Here is a 23,612-nt window from a genome sequence, read left to right as displayed (position 1 = left end):
CATTTTTATCACTAAATTAAGGTTTACACCACTCCTGGTTAGCCAACAGAAGGCATGTGGAGACACTTCTAGCTGACAGCCCCTTCTGCAGCTGGTGCCTCTCCAGGGTGCACATGCAGACAGAAGTGCAGCCCCCAGCTGTAACTCAGACCCTTTTCTGTGAAACATTGTGTTATAAGGTTACATCAGACCAAACAGAAGTTCACTGTTGGTTCCAGGGGGGAGGGAAAACTTGCTGGGGCTCCCTGCAGCCAGATTCCCATAGCAATGGCCAGGTTCTTTGCCAGTGCTCGCTGTTTTCAGAATGGGGCGGGGGAGGCAGTGGAGGGAGCTCATTTTTGGGACTTCCCAGCCAGTGCTAAAGGGTGGGGTGGGTGAATTGGAGCGCCCCCCCCACACACACACACCCACCCACCCACCTTGGGGGTGGGGGATTGAACTCCTGCTGCCCCCTTTCTTCCTCCCATTCTGAAAACAGCAGACAGGCTGGGAGCTCCCAGAAACAAGTTACAGAAGATGCTACATTTTGAAACCGCTTCATCTGATACCTCATGCAATAGGGGTCCAGATTTTCACCCGATTGACCATTTTTGAAGCTGTCTGCAGCTGTTCACTTGTTTGGTCACAGCTATAAACTGCTTTCTGTGACCAGATTGGGTGAAAATTGTTACTTCTGTTTGTGTCCTTTGTGCTCCCATAGCACAACTGCTGAATGGAGACATGCAGAGCTGCCAGAAGTGTTTAGACGTATAGGTGGCTTGGCAGTTTGGCTGGGGCAGCTGCTGTCTCCCACTAGAACTTCTGGTAGCAGAGGAGCTAAACATAGACAAGGCTTCAATTATCCTCACCTTCTTTATAATCCAGATGGAGTCTAATAAATCTCAGCTTCCCCAGGGAGTCAGCAACAGCTAACCTATAGCTCCCAGCAGAGTACTAACACATGGGAACAGAAGGGGTCCATGGCATACATCTTCAGTCCTGTTGCAGGGCATCAGCCATGGAGACTGGCTGGAAGGGTATAGCGAAGGTAAAATCTGATGTGTTTATTTCTAGATGAATGGGACAGACGATGGGGAATATGTTTTCCTAAGTGGGTCAAGGAACTACCTTAACTTCTCAAGGATTGTGGAGTGGAAGGGAAAAAAGTAAGTTGCCGTATCAAATGCTGTGGAACTTCTAACTTCTTTAGAGACCTTTCAGTCAGCTAACATAACTCCTTCTGTCCCTTCTTATCAATCCACTGAGTGCAGAGCCTCATAATAATACTAACAATAATAGTTCTAATTGTAATTGTTGTTGCAGTATCCATTCTCAGAGAGACATAGTTAGCCATGTTAGTGTGAAGTCAAATAGAAGCAGGATACATTTGCATTTTAGGAGACTAACAAAAGTAGATATATATACTTTGTATCAATTCTTGACATTATTGCCCTCAAACCACCAGCTGATGCAAATGGAAGTCTGGGCTGGTGTCAGGATCTCTGGTTCTTGGCTGCCACCAGCACATGTACACCCATGCATAGGCAGCCAGGAATGGTGGAACACATGTTATTTTAAATGTAACTGTTCTCAGAGCTATTTGTATCATGGAAGAACAGTGTAAGAACAACCAGCTATCCAATTCTTTTCGTCTGGGGTTGTTTCTTCACTAGAAAAACTGGTGTATTTGTCACCTATGTTCAGCTCATCCTTATTCAGCCAACCTGGGTTACAACCCTTAGTGAAGATGAAGCAGTATTAGTTTGAATCATGTTGAGGTATGTGGATTAAAATCACAACTGCCTCACTTTCCCTAGAAGTGTAACAGGGACTAGTTAACCCTGAACCATGGTAGGCTACCTCTTATGTCTTCACTGCAAGAAAAGTATAAATGTACAACAAAGTGACTGGTATGTATTAACAACTTGGCTGTAAAAACCCTTCTGGAGACATATCCATCTAGTTTTTCTATAACGTAAGTGGTGAGGTGATCTGTTTGGGGGTCCATAGTCTGACATTTCTCTGCATATTGATTTTTTCCAAACATAGATTGCACTTTTAGTTAGTTACCAGTAACTTGCTCCACTAGATCCAATGCTCTGAAGAGCACATGATAGCATGATACCAAGACTCTATCCATGCCCCACTTCTCCCTACCCATCTGCTTCCAGAGCACAACTTTGCTTGTTCATCTTATGCCCATGTTTGCACCTGTTCCATGTTAGTGACCCCCCAAACTGAATTACTCAAGAAACAGTGAAAATAATATGCAGTTAGTGAAAATATTTGCCAGCAATAAATAGGACTTGGTATAAATGGGAAGCAGACCCTCCTTGTGCCTCCTAGGTCAAGAACTCGTTGTCTTATCATTGTAAATCGTTCTTTAACCCTTTCTCTCCTCTTCTTTGACTTTAGGTCTCTGGATTGGTGGACCACAAAGACTTGTAATATGATCAATGGGACAGATGGAAATTCTTTCCATCCCCTGATAAGCAAAGATGAAAAACTCTATGTTTTTTCTTCTGACTTCTGCAGGTAAGGAGAAGAAACACACCTTAGGATTCCAGATCCAAGTGTTTTTATTGGATTATATTGAGGTTTCTAGTTGAATGAACTTTCCCACCATTTTCTATTTTAAAGGCTTTGTTCCTTTTAAATACCTATATTCTTTATTCTCCCTCACAAAAAACTAGAAGTGAATCATCCCTAAAAATTAAACAGAACCAATCTACATCTAGTTACAGATGGCCTGTTTTGTGACAAACGTTAAATGAATATCTGAGTTAAATCCTGCCAAACCTGTACAATTCCCTCATTAAGCAGGGTGTGAGGGGATTTGCTACAGAAACGGGTTTAAACAGATCCCAGCTGAAACTTCTTTTTTTCTGAAATCCTCCTGAATATTTTGCTTTGCTAATGGCATCCTAGAATGCATCATTCAATTGCAGTTAATTAGAATAAGGGCACTGCATGTCCACACATGTCCCAAGGCAGCAGGGATGTGGGAAAACCTAACGTTTTCCATCTGCTGTCTCATCTTTCAGCCTCCTCCCTCTGGTTTCTCTAGTATTGCAAAACAATATCACCTCTAGTGTTTTCTGTTTAGATAAAGAAAATATTCTACTTCAGATGAATCCAGGCAAACGGGGGTTGAAGAATGACTGTGCTCAGTTTACCTGCTCTATTTTTTTTCACTGTCATTCTTATAGATGTGGCATTTGTGGCACACATAGTTTCAATGTTTCTTAAACAGCTCTAGCTCCAGAGATGGTCTTGGGGGTTTGAGAGAGGCTCCAAAATCCTGAGGACACGTGTCTTTTAACCTCAGAGGGCTATATGTATTATTTTTTTTTTTTTTTGTTAAGGTTCATCCATTATATTCAACAGCATGACAAGGTATGTGGGGTTTGCTCCAAAGCCCGTTGAAATTAATGGAAAGACAAACATTCAACCAAAAGACTACTGTTCACTCCAGTGAATCTTGGATCAGGCTTGTAGCATACTGTGTGCTGCATGTAGCATGGGGCTGGCATGGAAAGTGTGCTTCATGCAGCAACCTGTGGACCTGTGCTGTACACTGGATCCAGGTTGAGCGTGCACCTCATGTCGGCCCTCTGTGCTGCATGCATTATGCGTGGCTGATCCATCCTAATGCACCACCAGCATACGTGGTTGGTCTACTTGCCAGCCAGATCAAATGTCTTCACAGGTCAGTTCTGGTCTGTTAACCGTATTTGTGATGACATGGGTTAATGAGTGCTTATGCCCAATAATTGAGGTTCTTGCTTTTCTTCCCTACAGATCTCTGTATTTGACGTTTGACAGCTTTAGGAGTGTGGCAGGTATCCCTGCCTATCGCTTTGTGCCCCCTGAAGAGCTCTTTGCCAATACTTCTGTTAATCCGGACAATGCTGGATTCTGTGTGCCAGCAGGAAACTGCCCTGGAACAGGTGTCCTGAATGTCAGCATCTGCAAGCAGGGTATGTGACCAAACAATGGGTAGGGTCAGTGAGAGAACTCTCTCTCTCTCTCTCTCTCTCTCTCTCTCTCTCTCTCTCTCTCTCTCTCTCTCTCTCTCTCTCTCTCTCTCATATATAAAAATTTTTTTTTTGGATGAACTGGAACACATGCAAGTGGTTAGCTAGACCCCTGTGAGAAGGCAAGTACTGTCAACTCCAAAGGAAGTTGAAAGAGCTCTACATTCCATAAGATCAGGCACAGTACACCCAGCAAAATATATATATATATATTTTTTTTAAATCTTGTAGTAGTAAAGAAAAATCATTTAAAAATGTAATCCCCCAAAAATATTGTCTGCTCCAGCTGTAGCTTAAATCATATGAAGCAGAAGAATGGAGTAGGAGCCACCTGGTAAAGGGAAGAGCTGTTACAGCTAGTGCTAATCTGTGCAGCATTTTCACATCCTAATGGGTGAAATACTGTATGCAAACCTGTATGCAAAGCTCTACTAGAGCTCTGGTGTATAAGCTTTTGTGCTGGCTGATTCTACCCGGGGGGAACTTTACCACTGTGAAAATAAGGTATTAGGGTATCAGAGACTGGAAATGGGCTTTTCCTGTCACAGCAGGCTTCATGAAGGGAAGATTCTTTCTGTGTTCTGGAGCAGCCTGGGTCAAATGAAAGAGTCGCCTATGGACTCATGTTCTTTTGTTAAATGTCACTTGCCCACTCACCATAAATTTGGTTTTGCGCTGTCTTCAGTGCTTTCCACCTCTACTGTGAAGGTCAGCTCAGGTGGCATGGAAATTGTAATCCACCTTACCTGGCAGGGGAAACACCATGTATGCAGTCCATGAAGGCAGTTTTCCTTAAGTGCTTCCAGGGATAACTGTTCTGGCGTGGTTTAGTACCTGCCGAGGTGTTGGGGCTTAACGCCCACTTTGTGGAAATGGGAGGCTCCTCCCTAGCTTGCTCCTGTGGCCATATGGCTGAGGGCAGGTGAAACTTGAGGGCATCTGAACCCCAAGCCTCCAGGCTTGGGGCTGCATGTAGGATACCTGCCAAAAGACTTTGGAAATATCTGAAGTCCCTGGTGGGGGTAGAGGATGTTTGCCAGTTGTAGGGCTGTTTATGTTTCTGGACTGACTCATGGATTTGGACTTGGTTTGGCTTGGAACATGGAAAATTTCTTTAAAAAAAATAACTTAAACTTGGCAGTGTTTGGAGGTGTGTGTATTTAAAAAACAAACAAACAAAAAAAAAAGAACTTAAACTCCGTCTTTACTGGCAATATAACAGTGCAAGTCATTTTAAATGACTTCAGTGGGGCTTGTCCTGGGCTTACAGTTTCATGGGTTCTTAAGTGCTTTGCTGTATTGCTTTGTAATCAGATCTCAAGTGGACCAACACTACAGAAACTGAGCATGTTCACACAACACAGCTGATACAAAGGCCCTCATGCCCAATTCATATAAATTGCTACAGATCCTGTGGCTTCTGTAGGACTAAGTTTAAGGGCTTTGCAAGATCAAGACCTACCAGAGAGAAAATGGGAGAAAACCAACTACAAGTAATGTGTTACTGGAAGGTGCTTGAATACGACAGACTAGAACAGCATTTGGGAAGGAATTAAATGTAGATGAACCATAAAAGAGTTCCATAAGTATTTGCTCTTTTCTTAATTAATTTATCTCTGGACAGTTGACGTGTACATTAGTGATGCTGTTGTTTACACTGTCCTGTTGGAACTTGTTTTGTGGTGTGTTTAGGGAAGTGCAGTATTTTCTTCTTGTTCTGTGACACTGGTTTGGATGGCTAGGGATCCAATAAAAATGTGACTCTTTGTGTTTGACATTCCAGGTACCCCCATATTTTTATCATCCCCACATTTTTACCAAGCAGACAAAAAGTATATTAACAGCATACGGGGCATGAATCCAAAAAAGGAAGATCATGAGATGTTCCTGGATGTCAATCCAGTAAGTATATGGCTCCCTCTGAAAAGGTGCAGTTAAATAGATGCACATTTGCTCCTATACATAGACTTAGGACAGATCCTTAGCTGGTGTAAGTCAGTATAGCTACTCTGACTTCAGTGAAGCTGTGCCAGTTTACATAAAGTGGGATTTAGGCCCATTTGTATTTGTCAGTATATGGCATACTTAGCTAAGTAATAAGAATCATGTCACTTTCCCCTTATGTCCCAGTGATTTAAAGTAATGCTGGTAGCTTGGCAATGATGAGAGAAACAGGTTAATACCTTTCCCTGGAGCCCACAATGTTGATTTTCCCACTCCCCCTGCCTTTATAGACTCCCAGTTGTTGTTTCACCATTTCCATTTTGGTGAAAAAGGAGGTAAATTGAGGGACCTCAGAAATCAGAGGTTTCCATGTTTAGATGGCTCAGAAATCCAAAGGCAGGGAGGACAATGTTCACAAAATGCCTTCCTGGCAGCCAAGCCATCCACTAGGAAATGTACATAAATGTAGTCTGACACCCCCAGTTTGCTCTTAGTAATTAGGAGCATTGGAAAATATTCCCATTTTACTGCAACTGTGGTGCCTCTTGGATTGTGGGGAGAGAAACAAGGAATCTGCCAATGAAAACAGTGCAACATTTCCGAATTTAAATGCCTGGAGCACACGTTGCATTTGTCCCTGGGTAAAATGCGTCTATTTGTCTGAGAACAAAAATATTCTGGGATTGGCATGCATACACATCATCCTTCTAAGCAGGGATAATGAGTGGTTGAATACACTACCATTTTTCTGCTGTTGATTCAGTGATGCAATCCTGGGATAATTGTATATATTGACTTCGCAATATCCCAGGATAAATTGTTATTACCTCTTATCTGGGACTTTTTTTTAGGATTTATCCCAGGACCACGAACCCAGGTCTACTGTATGCTTGTACTTTTGTCCTGAGATAAAATAGTTTATCCTAGGATAAATGCAATGTCTGTTTGTAGTCTTAGACTATTGCTTCCCTAGGGCATGGACTTATGAACTCTGTCATAACTGGTAAAGATGGTGATGCCATTTTTCTCATCCTACAAGCCAGTCCATATCACCAGGAAATTGAGTTGAAGTCATACTTTAAAAACTTTTTTTTATTACACATTAACCTTTTATTAAACTAGAAGTTTACCTTTATTTCACAGTTGACAGGGGTGATTCTCCAAGCAGCCAAGCGAATCCAGATCAACATCTACATCAAAAAAATGCCTGAATTTTTGTAAGTATTTTCCTTTTGTGGCTAGGAGTTTCAGGGTGGCTTAATCAGGCTCCCTAATTTAAATAGTTTTTTTTTTTATACTGTCTTTTGAGGAAATAGAACTGATAGATGTACCTAAGTCTAGGTGAATCTGAATTGGAAGATGAAGGGATAACTCCTTTCACATTTGTCCTGGGGATGTAGTTATTTCCATAAAACAGAGAAGACTCTGGTATATTTTAGCACCATATATGTCAACTGGTAAAGGCCACACATTGAAACACAATGAGTGGGTGCCAGGGACCCCCAAAATAGCACAAAATAATTTTTAAAAGAACTTAAAATGTGGGGAGATTCATTCCTCTACCATAAATCACTTTTAATGTATACCTTTGTTATTTGATTCTCTATTTTTTTGATGCAAGTAATCATCAATAAAGTGATATAAGACCTGAATGTATGGAACATCAAAAAAAAGATTTGGGACTGAAGTTTGGGGTTGCCCTTTTAGAAGAGGGAGATATGAGAGAAATGCTTTCTAAAGGCAATGATATTTTCCATGTAAGTTTTCAGTGAATTTTGTAAATCATGAGAATCTCTATGAAAGCTCCTTTTTTGATATGTTTGTAGATGCACAGAACACTAGCCTGATGCTGCTCTCATACCATATTATCTTTGTTATACTCCCTTGGCTTCAGGGGAGTTACTCCTGCTTTACATGGGTATCAGGGTCCATGTCTACATGAGATGTTAACTGTGTAGTCATTACTGCACAGTCATTTAGTACTTGTATAAACAAATGACTGCTCAGTAACACAAATTACTGTGCAGGAGCACCAACAAACCGTTTTTCAGGGCAGTGCAGTAGCCCCGAGGCTACTGGTGCTTCACGGGTTCTGCCACACAACACTACTGCACAGTAGTCTCAGGTTACTGTGCAGTCAGTGTCTTGTATAGACATGGCCAATAAGATCAGAATCTGGCCAAATATATCAAATACAGGATATACACAGGGAACACCTGTGTGACCTCTAGCAAGACCTAAATTAAGGATACATTTGGCCATCATCAGTACACATCTGTCATATTGCTTTGCATTCCTTCAAAAAAGTGGTAAACTGTAGTTGTCAAAAGGAGTTGGAATTCTGAGTTTTGCCATACAGAGTGTGGAGACCCAGCAAGGATAGGTTTTAGGATTCCTGGGGGTGGATCAGGATACTGTGTGTAATAAATAAATATATATATATATTTTTTTCCTTAATATTTAGTGTCACATAGAAAAATAATAGGAAGGACTGGGCCCAGTTAGGGCTGCTTTTTTCCTGTTCCAGAGTCGGGGTTTATTTGACTATGAGAGTACAGTGGTCAATATGCTGAGGGGAGGAAAGCTTTCCCTGCTCCAGATTTGAGGAGTAATCCAATCCTAGAATTGGGAGCAAGAATCACCCAAATTAAGTCTCTGATCTCATTTATAATCTCGGATACTATTCATCTGCAAGCGAAGTGTCCATTTTATTCTTCACTTGTTGTAGGGTAGGTGCTGATTTAGTTTTCTGAGATTTGCCTCCAATTAGAGGACATGATAGGTATTCCAGCTGAGTTGTCCAGCAGCTTGTTTTACCTGATGCCATGTCCTTGGACTTGTTGACTCCAAAGTAGGCTATGCTTTGCTGGTGGCCTGCTTCCTAAGCTTGCTCTCAAACTGATACGTATTAGCAAAGAAGTTAGGTGAGACTGACTGGTCCATACCAACTTGACAATCCTGCTTCCTGTGGTTATGTGAGTTACAAGAGACATGTTATCATAGAGGTGTGCATGCACCCATAGATGACCAAGATTTCTGCTGCCACTTTCACCAGACCCAGATGATGGGGCTGTGTGGATATAGGAATGATAGCAGAAGTTAGCTGGGAATTTTGCAGGAAGTCTCATTATTTTCAGTTAAAGACTTCATAGTTCCCACATGAAGCTCAGTGTTTGAGGCACTTCTCACAACATATATGAGGAAAAATGTCTCATGTGCCCTAATCTTTTTGTAGGGGTTTAGGTTGTAGCCGTGTTGGTCTAAGGACATAGGCAGACAAGATTCCTTGGGTGGATTTAATATCTTTTATTAGACCAACCCAAATAGTTGGAGAAAAGTTATTAAGCAAGCTTTCGGGTTCAAAAACCCTTTGTCAGGCTAAGGAAGTTTCAGCAGTTGGTGTGTGCTCTTCCTGGATGGAATGAAAAGTAAAGAAGCCAGGGGCTGGGCTGGGGAGTCAGTTGTTAGGCAGATCATAATGTTTGTGACACTTTAGCCAAAGACAGTATTTCCTTACATCTGCCTATCTTTTCTCTAGTGGCATGAGATGTCACATCAGAACACCTTAAAATTCCAGCCATACTGGTACTATTAACACTAAATTAAGCAGTTTATATAGTTATATACTGTCATCTTGACTGTATTTTCAGCCTTCAGCAAAATCCCCCAAAGTTTTCTGGGATGATTTTTTGGGCTAGTTTACAACTGGGCTGGGCTAGTTTGAAAGGAATGATCCTGCCTTGAGCGGGGGGCTGGCTAGATGAGCTCCTGACTATTTTTACATGTTTCTATGATTTTATTGCTTTAAAAACAAATAAAACAAATTCTGGACCAGATTCTGGCCTGGATGGCAGCTTGGGCAGCAGTGACCATGAGATGACTGAGTTCAGGATCCTGAGGAAAAGAAGGAAGGAGAGCAGCAGGGTATGGACCCTGAACTTCAGAAAAGCAGACTTCAACTCACTCAGAAAACTCATGGGCAGGATCCCCTGGGAGGCCAGTCTAAAAGGGAGAGGACTCCAGGAGAGCTGGCTGTACTTTAAAGAAACCTTACTGAGAGTGCAAGAACAAACCATCCCAATGTGCAGGGAAACTAGCAAGTATGACAGAAGACTGCCTTGGCTTAGCAGGGAACTCTTCAGTAAGCTAAAACACAAAAAGGAAGCTTATAAGAAGTGGAAACTTGGATAAACAACTAAGGAGGGGAGTATAAGAGTATTGCTTGGACATGCAGGGATGAAATTAGGAAGGCCAAGAAGCAATTGGAGCTGGAGCCAGCAAGGGACATGAAGTGTAAAGGACATGCAGGGATGAAATTAGGAAGGCCAAGAAGCAATTGGAGCTGGAGCCAGCAAGGGACATGAAGTGTAAAAGGAAGGGTTTCTACAAGTATGTCAGCAACAAGAGGAATGTGGGTCCCTTACTAAATGGGGGAGGCAACCTAGTGACAGACGATGCAGAAAAGGCTGAAGTACTCTGTGCCTTTTTTACCTTGGTCTTCACAGGCAAGGTCAGCTCCCAGACTACTGTACCTGGCAGCACAGTTTGGGGAGGAGGTGAGCAGCTAACATTGGCAAAAGAACAGGTTAGTGACTATTTCATAGACATTAGGGCTGGAAGGGACCTGGTAAGATCATCGGGTCCAGCCCCCTGCCCAAAGGGCAGGAAGTCAGCTAGGGTCAAAGGATCCCAGCGAGATAAGCATCCAGATGTTTTTAAAAGTGTCCAGAGTAGGTGCTTGCACCACCTCTGGGGGGAATCTATTCCAGACCTTGGGGGATCGGACAGTGAAGAAGCTTTTCCTCATGTCCAGCCTAAAACAGTCTTGCAGAAGTTTGTGACCGTTGGACCTTGTCATCCCTTGGGGTGCACTGATGAACAGGTGTTCCCCTAGATCCTGATGCATATCCCTTATGTACTTATAGGCTGCCACCAAGTCACCCCTGAGCCTGCGCTTTTCCAGGCTGAAGAGTCCTATGGCTTGCAGCCTCTTTTCATAAGCCCTGTTCTCTTGCCCCCTGATCATGCACAGTTGATGCTCGGTGAGCTTGCTCTGGTGGTTGTCCACCCATCCCCTGGCAAGCTTAGTTTAAAGCCAGATTGAAAAAGCTGGATGATTTAGAAAAGCTGGGTGTGAACAAGTCCATGGGGCCAAACGAGATGCACCCGAGTGTGTTGAGGGAGTTGGCCAGTGTAATAGAAGAGCCCTGGACATCATCTTTGAAAACTCCATGGTGATAAGGAGAGGTCCCAGATGATTGGAAAAGGGCAAATATAGTGCCTATTTTTAAGAAAAGGAAAGAGGAGGATCCAGGGAACTACAGACTGGTCAGCCTCACCTCATTCACTGGAAAAATCATGAAGCAGGCCCTTGAGGAATCAATTTCTAAGCACTTGGAGGAGAAGAAGGTGATTATGTGAACAGTCAGCATGGATTCAGCAAGGGCAAGTCATACCTGACCAACCTGATTGCCTTCTATGATGAGATGAATGGCTTTGTGGATGTGGAGAGACCAGTGGATGTGGTGTACCTTGACTTTAGCAAGACTTTTGATACGGTCTACAACATTCTTGCAAGCAAGCTGAGGAAGTATGAGTTGAATAGATGGACTGTAACGTGGATAGAAAACTGGCTGGATCATTGGGCTCAAAGGGTAGTAGTCAATGATTCAACTTCTATTTGGCAGCTGGTATCAAATGGAGTGCCCCAGGGATCAGTCCTGGGGGTGGTTTTGTTCAATTTCTTCATCAGTGACCTGAAAGATGGGATAGAGTGCACCCTCAGGAAGTTTGTAGATGATACCAAGCTGTGGGGAGTAGTAGATATTCTGGTGGGTAGAGCTAGCATTCAGAGAGACCTTGACAAATTGGAGGATTGGACCAAAAAAATCTCATGAGGTTCAATAAAGACAAGTGTAAAGTCCTTCACATAGGATGCATCACTGCAGCCAGGGGACTGACTGGCTAAGCAGTAGCTGTGCAGAAAAGGGCCTGAGGATTACAGTGGACTGTAAGTTGAATGTGAGCCAACCATGTGCCCTTGTTGCAAAGAAGGCATGCTATTGCATGGCATACTGGACTGCATTAATAGGAGTGTTTCCAGCAAATTGAGGGAAGAGATTCTTCCCTTATTTGGCACTGGTGAAGCCACATCTGGAGTATTGTGTCCAGTTTTGCGCCCCCCCTACAGAAAGGGTGTGGACAAATTGGAGAGAGTCCAGTGGAGGGCAGTGAAAATGGTTAGGGGCCTGGGGGACATGACTTCTGAGGAGAGGCTGAAGGAACAGAGCTTATTTAGTTTGGAGAAGAGAAGACTGAGATGAGATTTAATAGCAGCCTTCAACTATCTGAACAGTGATTCCAAAGAGGATGGAGTGAGAACATTCTCAGTGGTAGCAGATGACAGAGCAAGGAGTAATGGTCTCAAGTTGCAGCAAGGGAAGTTTAGGTTAGATGTTAGGAGAAACGCTCACTAGCAGGGTAGTAAAGTAGTGGAACAGGCTACCCAGAGAGATTTTGAACTCTTTATCCTTGGAGGTTTTTAAGACCCGGCTAGACAAAGGTGTGGCTGGGATGATCTAGTTGGGGTTGGCCCTGCTTTGAGCAGGGGGTTGAACTAGATGACCTCCTGAGGTCCCTTCCAACCATAATTTTCTGATTCTATGATTTATTTCCCTAATTTGGAAGAGGAGGATAAAACGTAAAGAAAAATAAGATGGGTTTAGAGCTTTCACTTAGGAAATTTTCCTTCTTGCTTGCTATGTTCTGATCTGTCTGGGAGAAGCAAAAATCATTGTAAAAACTCAGTGCTTTACTGTTGTTGTTTTTTTTTTATTTTTTATACAGTGACACAGGCAGGATCAGAACGCTGCTTTTCCCTGTGGTGTATATAAATGAGGTAAATATTTTAAATGATTTCATTGTAGTAGTGCATGTCTAGTAAGAGGATAACAACTTTGGGCTTGTCTGGGTTACTGGATTGCTGCTGTTATAACTGAACCAGCAGTGAGATGACAGCAGAACCGCTTACAGAGATGTGACTGTTGCTTTCAGAGGGTCTTTTCTGCTGGCTTTGCTATGTGAGCTCTCCAAATGACAGAAGTCAAGCCATTGAAGCAGCCTTCTTTCAACTATATCCACATCAGTGGTTTTGCTGTCAGAGCTACATTGTCTTAGCTTTTCACACCCTAGCTGACAAAGGGAGTGCCAGCAAAACTTTGTGCCATGGTCTGAACCATAAAAGCCACATATAGAAAGCTGTGTGAGATTTTTCAAGAGACTGTGGTATTAATCTTGGTATCATTCACTTGGTAGCAGCTGTATTCTGACCAGTCTCAGTGCCCCTTGTAGCTTCTTTTGAATGCAGTATCCTTTATTTCTGAAACCAGCGATTCTCAATTGGGGTACCTGTGGCACCCTGGCATGCCACAAGACCCTTTTAAGGGTGCTGTGGCACTGGGCCTCTGTGCAAGGAGGTAAGCACTCACTCCTCCACTTGTCTGGCACTCTGCGTTGCCCCAGTATTCTGTGGAAGAGCTCCCTGAGCTGCTCCTCTGGGAGGTCTCACTCCTGCTTCCCATCCATTGGCAGGCGGCAGGCCCTGTGCCGACTGCCTTCACACTCCAAGCAGCAAGCTTTGCAGCAGATGGACACGGGGCTATGGGACTACACTTCTCAGCCTGGCTTATTTACCCACTCCTCCCATGTTCCTGCAGCAGGAGGAGGAGCTGTGAGGACAGGTGTCTCTGGTCCTTGGCATGCGAGTTCCCAGAGGAGCAGTTGCAGCAACAGGACTCGCATCATCCTGTTGGGTACAGGCCAGGGGCAGGGAGGAGGCAGGTGACAGAAATAGTGGGGCATGGCAGAGTCCTGTCTTTGCTGTCCTCACCTAGCACCGGCCTCTGTGCCTCCAGCAGCCACTGTCATTCCTTTCTTCTGCAAGGGCAGCTGCCTCCTTCAGGGATCTAATGACTCAGTCCTAAGTTTCCCAGTCTGCCCTGTTGAGCAGCCCCTGCCCTGCCACCCTATGAGATCCTGTTAAGGGTATGGTGTGGTGTAAGAAGATAAGCACTGTAAGACATAAATTAGTCTTTATATGGGGTGCCACTAAATTCAGAAAAGTCAAAAAGTTTGGGAACCACTGTCTTAAACTGTGGTGTGGTGTGTCATGAGCTCTTAAAAAGCTGCCACATTCTACCACAGGGAGGAAAGCCTCCAGAAGAAAATGCAAGACTTGTCTTCCCCATAGTAACTGTAGCAATATATTATTATCCCCTATGTCTCTGTCAGCCTGAAGGGTGGAAAGGTCAGTATTGACTGGGCTTTTTGGAGGACCTCTGTAATCCTGCAAGGCACTTTTTCACTGTGGTGGTGACTATACCATAGCTAGTGTGTCTGTACTGGTTGAAGAGAATCCCATAACTTATCCTCAAAATACCTCTGAGGGAACCAGTATGAGGCCTAGCTCATCAGCTGAAAGGCACTTCCAGAGTACAGAGGTATTGCACTAGTGGAATCACTGACCCAAGAACTTGGTGGGAGCTGATAGTGTTTGTGAATTTAAGACTGAATGAATCAGTACTGGTGGATTATTATTAGATATTCCAATTGCAAATCTGAGGTAATATCAGAAAGTATCTGATAGGCTGTTGGTTCTTGGGTGGGAGAAGTGGGAAATTTGTTCTGTCTCGAAGGAAGTTATTTTTGTCTGAACTTTCCAGAGGGGACTAGTGATTTTCAGTGTTTCACCTTTTGAGGAGTCTGGCTTCCAGACATTTCTACCTACCTTAATCAGTTTAAGAAAGCAGCTATATGATGTGGTTGCCTGGCATAGCAGGAGGGCCCTTCCAGCCCTGGGATCCTAAGTTGGGCATCAATAAAACATTCGTCACTGTTGGATATGCAGGCCAGAATCCCTCCTGCTGCTAAATGAGAGAGAGAGGCATTAATGAGAGAACATTTATTAAATAGCAGGCTAGGCAGAGCAGATCTTGCTGTCTTCCTACTCGGCTTATTTTAAGCAACATGGTATGGCATAAAGGACATTCTAAATGTGTTATTTCTCTCTCTCTCTCTCTCTCTCTCTCTCTCTCTCTCAACCTCCTTGTACTCCAGAGTGTTTTGATTGATGAAGCATCTGCCAGTAAGCTGAAATATGCTCTGTTCGAAACCACTCTATTAAAGAACATCCCTTTTGTAATCATGGCACTTGGTATTATTTTTGGGATCGTTTTCATTGTGCTTGTGTGCAGGTTCCGTGGAACAAAGGACGAGGTTAGTAGTAGCTGAATTTCACTCTTTTATTTTTTTTCTGTCTTTCTGTTTTTTATAGACTGTTGTTGTTTTACCTGTTGGGGTCCTGTAACTTTTGCTTTTTCTTTCTGTTGAAAATGCTCTCTCCAGGGCAGAGAAGTTCTAATAAACCCTGAGTAAGTGCAACCAACAAAGCTATACAGCTAATTTAAGATGCATAAGGTGGGTGATTTTATTTTTATGCCTAATTCTTTTGCTATCTAGTCATAAAAAGAAATCAGTCTAGTGAACTCTGAAGGGTAAGAATCAAAAAAACCTACCCATATTTAATTGACATTTTGATAGTGTCATTTTGAGAGAGAAGTGTGATATTGATTTTTTTTTTTCTTCTTTTTTTTTTTTTTCCTTCCCAGATTTTCTTGTGAAACTCTGCCCAAGGTTCCTCCAAAATGAGTTAAGAGCCAGATATGGCAGTGCCTGCCAGAGATGAATCTAAACCAAGCCCCAGTTCTGCGCGCACACACAAATGTTAGGCAAATGCCAGTTCTCAACCCTTCCTTGTAACTTGGGCTCATTCAGCTGTATTGTCCCATTCAAGGCCCACATTAGAGAAGTGAAATGGTGTTAACCTTGGAATTATAACCTTACACCCTCAGCAGCTCCAGTGGATTAATCCTTCAAACTTCTGCTATCATTTTACATTTATAATTTAAATAAAAACATATCAATTGTACAGTTCAGTACTGTACAAAATTGTACACGGTTAACACCGTTCCATATGTGTATTCCTGGTGTGTAGTGTTACAAATGAGCATGTTGGTATTAAGGTTGTCAGTGCTTTGAGTAGTTCTGAGCCAAACTTTTACTCTCCCAGGACAGTGGTGTTTTCTGGATGGACTGCCTGAACAGAGAGACAGACAGAGCAATGTAGGAAGCTTTGAGGTCTCTAGCTGCTGTGGTTCAAGGATGATGTTGGCTTGTATTCCATATTCTAAGCAGGTTCTTTCATTACAGGAGAAAACAGCCAAAATTCTCAACCCAGTAGTGTATGTGTTGTTTCTCAGTTTGCAAGAACTTGGTGATCCTGATCTTACCTCAGGGGTGGCGGTGATGACATTATTGTGGCAAAGTGCTAAGGGAGGGACACATTATCCTTCTGCAGCCTGGCAGATTTCCTTCAAGTGGTGGCCGCCCCCATTTGAAACCTTTGGTGTCATTCTTGCAGGGCTGAGCAGGAGCCCTTAGATAGCTTTCCACCAGGGAATGCATAATGACTAAGGCCCTGCCTCCTTTATGGGAGGGTCTGGTTCTTTTTTGCTTCACCTTCTTTGTTTCTTCTTTCCTTCCCTGCCTGACTGGCAGGCTCAGCCTTAGAGCCCAAAGCAGACCCCTTGGTTCTGGCCAACCCAGCTGACCCCTCATCCTTACTCCAGCAACATCAGATACATCCATCTCTCCAAGTTCTTCAGCACAGTTGCAGGAAATGAAAGGACAATGGAACACTTGAATGTCCTGCTTTCTCTGTATCAGGTTTCTGTTTCCTGCAAACAGCATGATCAGAGAGGACCATGAAAGTAATACAGGCGTAGCTGTTGAATTTATTCCTGTAGCTTTCTGTACCCTAATAGGGCTGCATGTGTAGATGCTGAGATGTTTACTGTGCAGTTAAGTAGTCAACTATACAGTAAACATCTCGTGTAAATAATATGAAATGATGAAATAATCTCACTCGTATGCTGTCCATCTCTTCTTCTAGTGTCATCATAGGAGATGTTTTGTAAGCCCTGACGTCAGTCCCTGTGACGCTTTCAGGGCACATAGTAGGAGCGTGCCTGTTGCCCTACAATAATGTACAGTGCCCTCCTTTTCTCAGCCATCCATGGGGAGGCGAAAGAGGCATGCTGTGCTGTGAGCTGGCTTGCATACTAAAAGTAGTACAGCAGCTGTCCTGCCCTGACATCAAATCAACAATGCCGGGAAGGCTCCTGGCATCGTTATTCTTGCACATCTATGTAGTGGTCACACAGGCTATGCTCTGGTGCTTTTTAGTGTATTTGTTCCCTTGCAGGTTGTGGCCTGAAAGTTGGATCTACTGGATGATAAATGCCAGGATCTCTCTTCTTTCTTGCATTGATTTTTCACTATTACATTTCTCCTCTTCCAGTCCTCTGTGACCTTCAGGCCTTGACTTTGAAAACTGTCTAATGCCCCGCTGTTAACTTTGCTCTGTTGCCATTTTGTCTTCTAGGGTACTGAAGACGAAAGGGCTTCACTCATCAGGACATCCTAGTATTATTTTCTCCCTAACAAGTGAGCTTGATGAATAAACTATGCAAGCCAACCTAATACCAAGCACTATGCAGCCTTCCCCACTGTGGAAAAATGATCATGCTTATTATGATTATTCATAATACTGAGTATGAGGAAACCTGGAACACAATTGAAGGAGGTGACTGTTCTTACCAGCTGCTAAACTATGATTTTAAAATTAGATTTTAAAGTGGCTTGATATTCTGCATTTTCATACTCTGAAATTAGTATTTAATATCCCCAGTGCTCTTTTTTTTTTTTTTACCTGCAACAAAAGCCATAGACACTCATAGCCACAGACTTAAACACTATGATTCATTATTAGGATTATGTGAGAGATATTTGCAAAAGCACCTTTGTGACTTGGGTTTCTGTGTGCTTAAGACTCTTGAAAATGGGACATTGTCTTCTAAATCACATGGGAACACTTGAACATGTTGCCCTTAATCTAATATGTACATGGTACATCAGACTTCTTATTGTCAGTGCATACACTGACTGCTTAATAGTTATTCTTTAGTCCTTTTATCTCCAAAACTTATTTCTGATTCTAAACCAAATGCTGTTTTAACACACACAGTCACCAGCTGTAAAAAAGCTTTACGTAACATTTTCTTATAGCAGTCTGACATATCTTAGTGTTGCTTGAAATCCCATTGTGTTCTATCAATAAACTTCCTTTCCAGGTTTTCTATTCCAGGTTTGGTTGGTTGAGGGTACGATAGAGAGTTATTTTTTAATCTCCAAGGTGGCTCTCGAGTACCTTTCATGTGATGGACTGTAGATATAAACTTTGCCAGATTATTTGCAGTTGCGTTCGTTATTTAAGAAACATGTAGCTCTTCCACACTAAGGTACATCTGGAAACTGAAGAAAAACAGTGTGAATGTTTAAAATAGCGATCATTTTAAAAATCCCACATTTAAAATATCACGAAGAAGGAACTTTTGTAGATCATAATAGAAAGAGTATTCTTATTGAAATGTGCTTCCCTCAAATAAAGGCAGTGAAACAGATTTTAAAATATCATTATTTTGGTAAAAATTAGGCCTTTTTGGTGGCTGCAAGCTCATTAAAAGGGCATTAGCCCATCAGTTATTCGGTAGTCCATGTCATTCTGGGCCTTTCCCGTCAGATAAGTTCAGGGGGCCACTGCTGAGAGGGAGGAAGGGTTCAGGGAGCTTGACAGCCCAGAATGAAGGCAGAGTAGACCGCCTGAGAGGAGGGATTCAGGTTGGGGCCGAACACCAGACTTTAGGGCCCAGCATGGGGCTGAGGCCACCTAGTGGATGCCATCTGTGAAACATGGGACATGGTAGGGGAGGTCGGAGCCATGTATAACGCCCTAGGCATTGGGGCATTAACTGGGAAGCCTCCTGCGTTTACACCAGTTATTTGTACAACAAGTCGTGGCAGGTGACACTGGGTGGACTGCCCCAGAGACAGGTGGGTGGACTGATGTTGAGACATGGCCCTGAGCCAGCCCCCTGTCACATTAGTGGTGACAGATAACAGAACAAGGAGCCAATGGTCTCAAGTTGCAGCAAGGGAGTTAGATATTAGAAAGAACTTTCTCACTAGGAAGGTAGTAAAACACTGGAATAGGTTACCCAGAGAGGTGGTGGAATCTCCATCCTTCAAGGTTTTTAAGGTCTAGCTAAACAAAGCCTTGGCTGGGATGATGTGCTTGGAGATGGTCCTGCTTTGAACAGGGGTTGGACTACATGACCTCCTGAGGTCCCTTCCAACACTACTGTTCTATGATTTATTATTATTATTTATTATGTATATTATGATATTCCCTAGAAGCCTATTCACAAATCAGGACCCTGTCCAACTTTTCCAAGATTAGCTTGTGTCTTCCCAGTGAGAAGAATAGATGCTAGCCATGCTTCTAGATAGTTACAGCCATTCTTCTCAAGAAGATTTCCCTAGAGTATCTTTTCATTTGCCCTCATGAGGGAACGTGTTCACTGCAAGCATAACTCCTAATTGTTCAGGTGAAAATAGTGCCAGGTGAAAACGAGAGTTTGGGAACTGCCCTTGTCCCACCAACAATGCTGAACTTCTTGGATAGGTAGCAGAAAAACCCTTTGTATGGGCCCACAGATTTCTGTCATCAGAGAAGTTATGATACTGTGTATCCCAGGAGTGTCAAATTGTGGCCTGTGGACCAGATTCAGCCCACAGAATCCTATCATCTGGCCTGCAGGGCTGTCTGTGGATCTCGGAATGAACTTGCATGCTACCTGCAGTGCATGTCGCTAGTTTGGCATGCACTGCTCACAACATACAGGGCTGGACCTACTGCAGACGGTGCATGGGGTGAGGCTGGCACATACTGCATGGGATTGGGTCTAGCATGCTTGCTGCAGGGCTAGTCCCTGGCTGCATGTGGGGCAGGTCTGGAATGCATGCTGCACACAGCACCGATGCCAAACTGGCCTCATGCACTGGATCCAGTGCGCAGAACTGGTCTGTGTGCCCGATCTGGCCTGAGGATGGGCCCTGTGCCACTCATCCAGCTCATGGGGCCCGAGTTTGAAACCCCTGGAATAGCCCAACCTTTGAGTCCCTTAATGTCTTTCTTTGACTGCCCTCTGGAAGGAACCTTTCAGTTAAGGAAAACCTAGTAGCTTTGGTCTAGGACCCATATCAAACCCTGCCCTGGTGGCTTGCCATTCCATAGCCCTCCAGAAAAACCTGCTTCCATGTTAGCATCTCAGGAAGGGCACAGCTGAAGAAAGTCCGGTGCTGCCAGGAAGAAGCTACCTCCAACTCGGAGCAGAGGCTGAGAGGACCGAGCCAGCAGCTGCAGAAACCTCTGTTTTTTTCATGGACTGTTTGACTTTCATAGTGTTATCTAAACGAGGAACTCCAAAATTCCTTCTTGCCTCAGTATGTACATACTACAGATCACATTACTGTATAGCCTATGAACATACAATCCACATTCTGAAAAAAGGCTTCTTCAAGCATCAGCATTACCCCACCAGTTGTTCACAAAACTTTTGAGTGTTCAAGTAGTTGTGAGATTGTTCGTCCTGATAAAATGATGTCTACAAGGGAAAACTCCATCAGCACAAGAAAGGTCTATGCACCACCTACTCTTTGCATCCAAATAGCATCCTCAGCTGAGCCCATAGCTACCTGTATTTAGGGGGGTTTTAGAAATGTTACATGGTACTTCTTGGACCAGTTTCTCACCTGCTGTAAATCACCACAGTTCTGTGGAAGTCAGTGATGCCATTCATGTTACTGAGTAGTTGAGATGAATTATTTAAATATTTGAGAATGTTTCTATATGTTTGTGCATTTCTCTCATACAGGGCAGCAGATTGAGCTGCATTTTATTCTGCATTGTTTCAGTTTTTTTCATTCTGTGATCCAGCTGTAGGAATTGTTTTCCTAAGAAACATCTTTCTTGGCAGTTAACTAGACCAAAGGGAAGCGGTTTTATCCATCTAGTACACAGGAAGGGTATTTTTTTAATGTTATGGTAGTGTAACAGTGTTATTGTATCTGTGATGATCCAAAAATTATGAAAGGGGCAAGAATGTCTTAGGGTGCTATCTTTTATCGGACCAACTACTTAGTTGGAATAAAGTTAGACAAGAAGAATGTCTCACATTCCAAATCTTGTGTAACTTTATTCCAAATACATAATTGGTTCAATAAAAGATATCACCCTAAGAAATTCTTGCGTCAGATTTTCTTAATAGACTCAGCTATCCACTTTTTTTTTTGTTTTTTTGTTTTTGCAGTCTTCACCTCAAATATGGGGCACTTAATTCATTCTAGTAGTTCTACCACATGGCTCTGTCCTGTACAGCTGACCTGTCTGTTTTTCAATGCATATTTGGAAATCAGCAAATCTAAGTCTTGACCAAAGTGACCTCTGACAGATTTTAAAGCAACTGCAAGTCAGCGAATGGTGAGTGCCTGTGGGCAAAGTACCACACCTAGACTTACAACATGGACATAGGCATTTTAGTCTATGGAACACCAGATTCTAACTAAAACTTGTCAGCTGCTAAAATACATGTAAGAAGTATTTTGTTTCAAGTACTGTGAGTGGGAGTTTCAAAACCACTTAGCAATATCCTGACCCTTCCTCACTGAGGTCAATGGAGATTTACTGTTGGTCCTGTCCCACACTTGGTCAGGTTTAAGCCATTGCCAAGTGCATTGAAAAATTCATCTGGAGCAGAAGCAAAAAGATAAACATTTAGCAGCATGGAGAAAAGATTTTTAATTTCTATGCAAGTCAAGAAAAGAATTATTACAAAGAGGGAAATAACCCTATGGGATGCATGTAACTGTTGTGGCTTGCATTATTTTTTTTCCATTTTGTAAAACTGGTACACTTTGGCTTGGTGCTTCCTAGTGGAGAATCATGCTTTCTTTCAGTGCAGCCCATAAAAAAAAAATCAAACATCCCTATAGGACAGAGGTGGGCAAAATATGGCCCATCAGCTGAATCTGGCCCACCATGGGATTCTGTGTGGCCTGCCATGGGTCCCTCAGCCCCACCTGGACCAGGCTTGGGGGACAGCCTGGGCTGTGGCACATGCGGTTGGTCCTGCTGCCCCCTGGACATGCAGCAGGGCTAGGGAAGCACAGCAGCTGAACTCCACTTCCTGGCAGTGGTGGCTTCTTCCAGCTGCCACTGCCAGTGTAGCTGGGACACCCATGGAAAGGGTGTGCTCAGCCAGCTGGATGGGATGGGGACATGGGTGAGTGGGGAGTGGTGTTAGAGAGTGGGATGGGTGGGGACCAGGATTCACAATCTGCCTCCTGCATGTTCCTGCCCACAGAATTGTTGCCCATCGCAAGGACATGCAGGGAGTGGCTCATGGTTCTGTCCTGGGCCCCAAGCCCCACGCTGTCAATGCCCTGCAATCCTGGTTCTGTCTGCAACCCTGCCCACCCGTCCCGCTCCCAGATACAGCTCTGTGCTTGCCCTCGGCCCCATCACATCTGCCCAGCTGAGGGCACCCCATATGCTGTGGTCCCAGCCGGTCTCAGTGGTGACCCTGGCCACTGTGTCTGGTGGTGGGTATGGGCAGACAGACCCAGGCTGGATAGGATCAGTTGCAAACCCCGCCCCCTGCCTGACCTTGCTGCCCCAAGCATTGGGCTTGGAAATCACTCCTCTGTCCCCACTGTTGTGCCACGTCAACACTGTGCCTTCACCCTAGCCTGCAACAGCTCACCAAAACTCCTAAGAGGCCCTCTGGCCCAAATGATTGCTCACTCCTGCTGTAGGATTACTGGTTGTACTGGATACCAGACCTCCCATTTAGTGTTTTATACCTGGCTGCTGTGGATTGGTAAATTGATCTGCAAGGGGGTACTTATCCTTGAGAAGTCACTGCATGATTTCTTTGTATACTGTGTGCTAAGTATTGCAATACAGAATTCAATGTCTTCAACTTTTTCAGTCATTAATATGTAAAGAAACGCTATAAAGTGTGTCATTCTCTGTTGGATATATGCACATGACTCTCAGTGGGCTTGTCTACATGTGCATTAATGCGCCATAGTTACTGTGCATTAAGTTTAGTACTTGTAATAACAAATGCAATTAATTGATTTGGAAAGAAAATTCAAAGCTGAATTTTTTTTAAAGGCTAACTTTAGGCACCCACATCTTGTCTGTATTTACAGGGGCATAGGTTGTAGGTGTTGGTCACTCTAAGGACATATGCAGACAAGATTATTTAGGTAAATATACTATCTTTTATTAGACCAACTCACATAGTTGGAAAAATTCTTCTTAGCAAGCTTTCCGGTTTAAAAACCCTTTGTCAGGCTGAGGAAGCATCTGCAGGTGGCGTGTGCTCTTCTTGTGCACTTAAGTAGCCTCATTTTCACAAGGGATGCCATTAGCGTTAATGGGAGTAGCAGATATTCAGTAGTGTTGAAAGTCAAGATATCCGTGTAAAAGCCTTGTATGAATTTAGGAACCACTTGAGGCTGTCAGAAATGTCCAGCACTTCTGCTGTGTGCTCTGTGTCTACTCTTATTTGGGAGTCAAGAGCAAAATCTCCCCCCTCCTTTGATAGGAGCAGACTTTGGCGGCTGCTC

The 23,612-nt window shown here is 43.5% G+C and overlaps 1 protein-coding gene across 4 annotated transcripts in view; it reads left to right on the top strand.

The window, feature by feature from the left end:
• SCARB2 (scavenger receptor class B member 2) overlaps nucleotides 1-18,211 on the top strand; it is a 28,408-nt gene extending 10,197 nt beyond the window's left edge. The window contains exons 5-13 of one of the 4 annotated variants that reach the window (XM_025192073.1): nucleotides 1,054-1,145; nucleotides 2,395-2,514; nucleotides 3,781-3,959; nucleotides 5,800-5,918; nucleotides 7,104-7,177; nucleotides 12,807-12,858; nucleotides 15,075-15,233; nucleotides 15,363-15,434; nucleotides 17,461-18,211. In XM_025192073.1, the coding sequence (XP_025047858.1) occupies nucleotides 1,054-1,145; nucleotides 2,395-2,514; nucleotides 3,781-3,959; nucleotides 5,800-5,918; nucleotides 7,104-7,177; nucleotides 12,807-12,858; nucleotides 15,075-15,233; nucleotides 15,363-15,392 (825 nt within the window). In that variant the 3' untranslated portion in view covers nucleotides 15,393-15,434; nucleotides 17,461-18,211. The other 3 variants (XM_025192070.1, XM_025192074.1, XM_025192072.1) reach the window with 3 other exon arrangements.
• Nucleotides 18,212-23,612: the final 5,401 nt, after the last annotated feature.

Source organism: Alligator sinensis, unplaced genomic scaffold, assembly GCF_000455745.1.
Source record: "Alligator sinensis unplaced genomic scaffold, ASM45574v1 scaffold803_1, whole genome shotgun sequence".
Classification (NCBI taxonomy): Eukaryota; Metazoa; Chordata; order Crocodylia; family Alligatoridae; genus Alligator; species Alligator sinensis.
This window is presented reverse-complemented; position numbering and strand designations above follow the sequence as displayed.